This window comes from Micropterus salmoides, unplaced genomic scaffold (genome assembly GCF_014851395.1).
Source record: "Micropterus salmoides isolate LMB-PRFRI ecotype aquatic unplaced genomic scaffold, ASM1485139v1 Ms_hic_scaffold_10, whole genome shotgun sequence".
NCBI lineage: Eukaryota > Metazoa > Chordata > Actinopteri > Centrarchiformes > Centrarchidae > Micropterus > Micropterus salmoides.
The window spans coordinates 27,371,477-27,379,539 of NW_024040041.1; the positions used below are offsets into that span (position 1 = coordinate 27,371,477).

The following is an 8,063-nucleotide window of genomic DNA, read 5'->3' on the forward strand; positions in this document are numbered from 1 at the left end:
TGAGCCCTGAGTGAGCTTCATTCCCCATCATGGAGAGTCAGAGATTCCAGTCATCGTACAGGAAGCGTTTTGGGCCCCAGGGCTCTAGCAGCACAGGAGTCAGAATTGGGAGCCACTCTTCCAGCCGCCTCTCCTGGCATGGCACCCCTCGCAACCTCACCCACTCCAGCCCAATGTCCCGGGTCTCTTTGGGCTCAGCCAACACGGCCCTGCTCCTGGGGAGCCCCGTGGACCGACTGGACTTCTCAGCTGACTCCCTGATGAAGGCCCAGTACAAGGAAACGCGCACCAACGAGAAGATGGAGATGATGGGCCTGAATGACCGTTTTGCCAGCTACATAGAGAAGGTGCGCCTGTTGGAGCAACAGAACAAGGTGCTTGTGGCAGAGCTGAACCAGCTCAAAGGGAAGGAGCCCAGCCGCCTGGGAGACATCTACCAGGAGGAGCTGAGAGAGCTGCGGAGGCAGGTGGACGGTCTCACTGCTGGCAAAGCTCGGCAGGAGATTGAAAGGGACAACCTGGCTGCAGATCTGGCCATGCTCAAGCAAAGGTAGGAGGAAGCGATGCGGGACTCCTGTGGGTGGAGGATCATGTTGGTGTTATGCACAGTAGCACCACCCTGTTATGTCTATACTTTGCTCTTATGCTCTTGAAGGATGGCTCTAGTCACAGGCATAACCACTGCTTATTTTCTGGTGCTGAAAATACATTTATGTTAATTTTGCACATGTCAAACTTATTTCTTTCGAAGTTTCTTTTTGGGAAAGAAAATCAGCTCACTAGAAAATAAATGTAGAAGAATTTCTGCACAGTTTTGTGTAATATGAATGGATTCAGTTACAGAAGTGTTCATAAGAGTGCTTAAGTTTAACATTTTAATTAACTAATAAATCAACATACAACAGACGGAGTGAAAGAGTACAACACTACTTCCTGCTCTCTTTTTTTGGTAAATCTGGGGTTTTACCCACTAAATTTCTATTTAGTGTTCTATAAAGTGTGCAATTATTTTGATTTAACTAACTCTTGTACATGAACTATTGTGAAAAATATATACATTATTGATTTAAATGAATAGTACCTAATATAAAATAGAAGAATAGAAGCATATTTTGCATACAGTACTTATTACTGAGAAGCATATTATGCATATGTGACTCATGAGGGAGACCAGTTGTGGGGGTTTAGGGCGGGGGGGAGCAAAGCCCCCATCCCCCCCTTGGTAGCGCCCCTGCTCAAGAGTTGCTCACAAATGTGTAGACAACAGTTTGTCTTTTGGTCAACTTGGCTTTGTTTTAATGTTGATGCTGTGCAGTTGCTTTGGGATTTTCTTAGATACCACAACAAGACATTCAATTCAGCTTGCCAAGTCCTGATGTCTCTCAGAGCAAAAAAAGACAGGTCCGTTGCATAACTGAGTTTTTAAAAAAAATAATGAATGCATTTATATGCAGATGTAGTTTCTCTCTGATTGAGTGGAATGCAGACCACTGTGCTCTGCTCGAGCTTTACTCCTGGATCCCTCTTTACAAACTTGTTCCTGACTGAACCTCTCGCCGCTATTGAGTGGGTGTGGAGGATTGAAGCAAACACAATGGTGGCCCTCCACAAAGGGAGCAGACAGCTAGGCAGATCTCTTGTCCCCTGTAACTTCGAAACACAGATTCACAGCAGTCACATATCCAGCTTTTTTTCACTAAAGATGCACACTAGACATGAATCTATAATTTTATTTAGTCAGGAGAAAAATTGATTGAATGTTGCTGAGGGTGTAAAAGTATTTTTCAGACTCATCTCTATCCTCTGATTACCATGCAGCGGCTGGTCCCCTGAAAGAAGGCAGAGTGAATAGTGATGGCCGTGATGAGAGGGTCGAAGGTCACTTTTGTGATTCCTGCTGCTTTTCTTCAACCGCATCATTCAGCAAACTCTGCGTGAAGCTATACAGATGTTCCACCAAGTGTGGGCATTTATTTTTCCACTCCTCTGTGTGTATGGCAGATGGATGGCAGGGTGGTGTGTGTCTGTGTGTGAGGCGTGCACACATGCACCCTTTGTGTGTGTGTTAGTGTGTTTGTGTGTGAACTCCATCCCGTGGGAAAGGCCTCTGGCTGCTAGATTAGAGTGATTGTGTAATGATGCGTAAACTGCCCTTTCAGCTGAGCCCCAGACGTCCCCTGAAGCACGGGGAAGATCAAAAAAATTATAACAAATCTGATCAAAATGCTTGAAATAGGTTTTCAGTCCCCATCTTATTATACAGGAAATTCTCATTTAAATTACATAACGCTGCTACTGATGTGCCATATAGGAATAGATAGAAAAAAACTATTTGTATTAATTGTGTTATTTAAAAACATCCCAAATGAAAATATATCTGGAAATTATTAGGATGTCGCTACAATAGAACAACTGTACTGAACAAAACTAAAAAATACTTGCAAATTATAGGCTAACAAATGTTAGACTGCAAAAAATGTTGTTTAAAGGATCTTTAATGACAGCAGGGAAGTAAACTGTTAGTGTAGTTTTGATTCAGCATTGCCACTGAACATGAAGCACTTTAATTTCAAACTTTTACTTCTTTTTTTGTGACTTATTCAGGTTGCAAGATGAGATTGGCCTCCGACAGGATGCAGAGAACAATTTGAGTACCTTCAGACAGGTAATTCTGCCGACATTTCTCTGAATTCATGATCTAAACAATATCCTGTATACATTTAATATGCCTGCATGTCCACACGCATTCCTCTATGTGCCTCATTCTTTGCATAGGATGTGGATGAGGCAGCTCTAAATCGTGTCCAGCTAGAGAGGAAGATTGATGCCCTGCAGGATGAGATAAACTTCCTGAAGAAGACTCACGAGGAGGTAAGACGTAAATTGAAATAAACATGCTCAATCAATTAACTTTCACTACATGTACTTTTAACCACATTTAATGAATGTGTTCTTTTCTGCACTTCTTCCACTACCTCTCCAACTCTCAGGAGCTGCGTGAGTTACATGAACATATCATGGCCCAGCAAGTGCATGTTGACCTGGATGTATCCAAACCAGACCTGACTGCTGCTCTGAGAGACATCAGGGTCCAGTATGAAACCATGGCCACTTCAAACATGCAGGACACAGAGGAGTGGTACCGATCCAAGGTCAGAAGATTCAGAGTACTAAGAAGTAGAGTAAAACTCATCCAACATTACATTTGTTGTGACTTTAAGTCCTTGTGAGGACAGTGAGGTGTACAGCAGAACGAGCAGTGGACATCACACATGCTTACAGCCTATTTGACTGTTTGCCTTTGTACACAGTTTGCTGACCTGACAGATGCAGCCAATCGAAATGCAGAAGCCCTGCGTCAGGCCAAACAGGAGGCCAATGAATACCGGCGTCAGATCCAAGGGGTGACCTGTGATCTCGAGGCTCTCCGCGGGACAGTAAGTCCACTAAACCACAGATAACACAGTGTGAAAATTGCAAAACATATTAAGATGGACATGATGCAGCTTCTTCAATTACATATTAAATGTCATGGACAATTCAATGATACTTTTCACTCAAATTACAGTGAAATCACACAGTATTAAGAAAGTGACAACTAACATTAGCCTAATGCTAGTTGGCACCATTTTTATTTCATGTCGACTCTGCTGGAGAGACAAAAACAGTGGAAGATATTGTGCTAATAGTAGTGGTAAAAAAGCAGAAGTAGGACTACTAGTATTGTAGGAAATTCTTTTCTCATTAATTGTAAAGTCATGATGTGTTCATGTTAACCCAAAAAGCATTACGAAGAGTTGCATGGGTCATTTCACTTTACAGAGCATGGGAAATTTAGTGATAAGATGGTCCAGGTGAAGGTTTTTTCTATGACAGTATATAACAGTAATAATGGTAGTAGTTGCACGTAACTGCAAAAAGTAGAGGTAGTAGTGTTAACAGCATTGGTAGGGTGGTAGGTAGTACACTAATAGTAGCAGACTTGATTGTAAAACTAACATTGCACTGCAATCTGAGTAGAAGATGAAGCCTCATTAACCTACAGTCTGCTGCATTAGATGTTGGTGTTAACTCTTGTATCTTCTCTTTGAGAACGAGTCTCTGGAACGCCAGCTCCGGGAGATGGAAGACCGCTTCACCATGGACACTACTGGTTACCAGGATACAGTGAGCCATCTGGAGGAGGAAATCCAGGCCCTTAAGGAGGAAATGGCGAGACACCTGCAGGAATACCAGGACCTACTCAACGTCAAGCTGGCCCTGGATATCGAGATTGCCACCTACAGGAAGCTGCTGGAGGGAGAGGAGAGCAGGTGAGCCCGAGCTTGACAGACTGGTTAGGTTTGACACAACCAACAAATGTAAACAAATTATGATCGTAAATCTTGTTTGTCAGTGATTGTAGTTGTCTCTTTTCTGTTCCTCCAGGATCACCATTCCAGTTCAGAGCTTTTCCAACCTGCAGTTTAGAGGTCAGTCCCAAATGTGACACCCCCCTCTATTCTCTTCCCTTTATTGATTTAGCTGATTTTGCTGCACACAGACCAAATTTCCTAGCAAATTTCATGTACCTTATATTGTAATATTTCTTGTTAACAAGTAAACATTTTGGCCTAACGGTGGCACTAGAAGAAAGGTCCAGGGGTCACCAAAATCATTAGTAATCATTCTTTGGGTACCATGAATATCCATAGAAAATTTTGAGTTACTGGTTCACATCTGGCTATTCCCTGTCTGTCTTTCCCAACATTTCCTGTTGGCTATCTAGTAAAGGAATAAAATATCAAATAATTTAAATAAATAAAAACATAATGGCCATCTGGCCCAGGTATTTATTCAAAACAACTTTCTTAGCATCTTACATGTTTTTTGCACCCTGAATGTCATATTTTGGAACGGGGAGGATTCTGACTTTTCCTGCTGAATTTGAGGGGGTGTGGTTGTCATTCCAGTATCCTTACCTTTTAAATTTACAACATGTACTGTACTAATAGTACTGGATCACAGAGTAAAAGGAGGGGACGATGAACTCCCTCTATTCACCCTTTAGAAACTAATCTGGACACTAAAACCCCAGAGGCCCACGTGAAGAGGAGCATCCTGGTTCGAACTGTGGAGACCAGAGATGGGGAGGTATGTGCTTTTACAAAACAACAGAGTTGTACTCACTCACACTGAAGCAGGCCAATCTGCAAATTGCACCCATTCCCTCTGGAGGGCAATGTTGAACCCTTCTGCAGGTTTTCACTCACATTCAACACACCTGATGCCATATGCAGCAAAAACCCACCAGAGATTTGTTCTTTATTTTCTATTTTTAACTAAGATCCCTTTTCTTTCAGATCATTAAGGAATCAACAACTGAGCACAAAGATCTTCCATAAAGTTTTACAACCAGCTCGCCCATCTCCAGTCACGATCCGATGATTTTGAACAAGTTCTACAACATTTTTCTTTCCAAACCCCAGAGTCATCCCATCATTGCAATTTCCTCTCCTTTCAACATCACCTGCAGGCTAATATATTTACTGCTCTACAACCATGACATAAGCATTAAATACTCCTAGACTCCCTCATTAGAATGTCTGCCAGAAACATCTATGCATGTAAGAGCTTGAGTTGGATGTAGGTCAGTCATCTTAAATGCATAAAAACAGTAAAAACTACTGAAAATAACTGATACCTTGTTTTATTTTAACTTTTATTTTAGCATTCTTTCAGATTAGCAGCCCTAGAAGAGGCACTGAAACGTAGCGATTGTGTCCAATATGTATCGTGGTGGAGGTTGACATGTGGTTATGTGTATGTGAAATGTGGCAAGGGAAGTACAAGATGGAGTTTACAGACTCAGTCAGAATTGGATTTAGGCAGGAAATGAAAGATGTGTATGTTAGAGCAGCTTTTTGGCAGAACGATATTTTTAACCCTTGTCTGGTGCTATTTTGTATTTCATTCCTTTGTTGTAGCAGCCACCTCTTTTTGTGTGTTGCATCTCTTATTCAATTACCTGCACAGGTGTTTTTAATTAGAACAGTTCTCTCTTGATTAGATGAGTGCTATTGGAGTTGCTGTGCTTGAGTTTGCAGAGATCATGAAAGTGCTGATGTTACTTTTTCACATGTCACAACCCTCCAAAACCTCATTGAGTGGCCAGACAACCTGCTGTGGCTGGTTTTGATGGGTAAAACTGCGAAAACCATGATATATGACCTCTTGTATCCACTCTGTTTGAACTTTACTCCATCACTTCACGGTTGCTCTTCTGCACCCTCTACTCATCACACTGGTGGTATCATCTGTCTCTTGAACAATACCTTATAAGACATATTTTTTGACACCAGGATGTGTCAGGGCATGCCTGTTTATCTAGCAGAGTTGATAAGGACAGAGCCAGGTTGGAGGTGTGGATGAGGTGTTTGGATGCTGACATGACCTTTCCCCTAACAGCCTCCAGTTAATCCACCATCCCTCATCCATATTTACCAGCCAATTTTTGTTGTGTTTGACACCACAGACACCACACAACACAACACAACCCTGCACCAGAAGCTCTTTTTTTTATTTTGAAAGGGAGGATGCTGGGGTAAAAAGGAAAGGAGAATAGAAGGAAGTACGGATGGTCGCCATAGCTCAAACACTGTAATCCAAGACTCGTGCTTTGTTGGAAGCCCCGCTGACTGAAGCCGTTCTGACAGGCCCTGCCACTAATGAGAGTGGTTCTACGCCAAAGCTGGCTGTCGCTGTGCTCGTCGCCAAGGACACACTGAGAATTTGTGTTCCCATGTGTCTCCCCTCCACAACTTCCACCCCTGTACTAGACCCCTCCTCCCTCCTCCTGTTTCTTCAAATAACATGCAGCCCACCTCTTGTATCCACTCTGTTTCTTTTTAAATGTTAATCCTAAACAGTATTTCTGAGTCTTGTAGCAAAGACACAGATGAATCCTGCAGATGTGAATAGAACATTAGTTTTGAGCAAGGCTACATGCTATGACATCATGTTAACAAAAATAAAACATTTTGTTTGTTAGAGTTTATGCCCTCTTATTTTGTTCTTTCTAACAAGCTTTCCATTCATTTTCCATGACAGTTCATATGTTTGAAGTTACTTTGCTTCTGGTTCAGTACTGACACATACAGTATATCATCTTTCATCTCACTGAAATGAGTGTTATATATGCTGACAGTTAACTTCAGGGTATCAGAGGGCTGACAGATACTATTCATCATAACTGATTGTTTTTGCCCGTTGGCCAGGAAGTACTGCTGAGCAGATGGGTACACTAAGGAATTTATTTGTAATTGTCCTTATAGATCAGTTTGGTTAGTTTGAGTTGTTAAAGGATAGTTCATCATATTTTCACGTTTGTCTTAACCAGTAGTGAGGTACCAACAGGAGGTTTCATCTTAAATGGTTATTATGGTCCTGGTTATGAAGAGATCACTCCCTAAACGGATTTTAAAGTAAGTCATGGGGACAAAGTTCAAAACCGTCATTTTGTTCAAAAAGAAATGAGAAAGTTTAACCAAATAAGGCTTGAGCAGGTTAAGTTAGAACACATTGTTTTAGTACAAAATGTCCTCTTTGTGCTGCTATCCCCCCACAGCAATACTGCTTTGACTGGCCCCCTTCACTACAACAAATACTTTTTCCCAATTAGGAAAGCTTGAACCAACTGAAAACACTCAAGTGTTGTTGCCATAGTCAATGTCAAGTATTGTGACTATTCTGTTTATGAGGATTCAAGCAGTGTTAGATATATAATAATTTATAAAATAACCAATAATTTAAAATAGTTTATTTCATTGTCAGAAACAGTTGGAAAATGACTTTGAAAGAGGCTCATAATATAATCTAAATTAAAAACATTGATGGCTCATTGGTTAGAGTGAACGTTTTCATTGATTCTGTCATAAATACAAGCATGACAGCTATTTTGAGCTCAGAGCTCTTCCTCAGGTAGCATAAAGAGGCTCAAAATATTAGATTATGCCTTCTCTTTCTTGTCTTCTGCTACTCAGACATTTAAGAAGAAAGCAACGAAAGCATGATGACATTAGAAA

General features: G+C 41.4%; 1 protein-coding gene across 1 annotated transcript; it reads left to right on the top strand.

Annotated features, from left to right (window-relative positions):
- On the top strand, positions 1 to 7,036 carry LOC119893599 (glial fibrillary acidic protein). Its single transcript, XM_038705859.1, has 9 exons — positions 1 to 550; positions 2,605 to 2,665; positions 2,776 to 2,871; positions 2,991 to 3,152; positions 3,312 to 3,437; positions 4,093 to 4,313; positions 4,429 to 4,472; positions 5,051 to 5,133; positions 5,343 to 7,036. Exons 1-9 carry the CDS (start codon positions 30 to 32, stop codon positions 5,382 to 5,384), a joined length of 1,356 nt encoding a protein of 451 aa, XP_038561787.1. The 5' UTR covers positions 1 to 29; the 3' UTR covers positions 5,385 to 7,036.
- Positions 7,037 to 8,063: the final 1,027 nt, after the last annotated feature.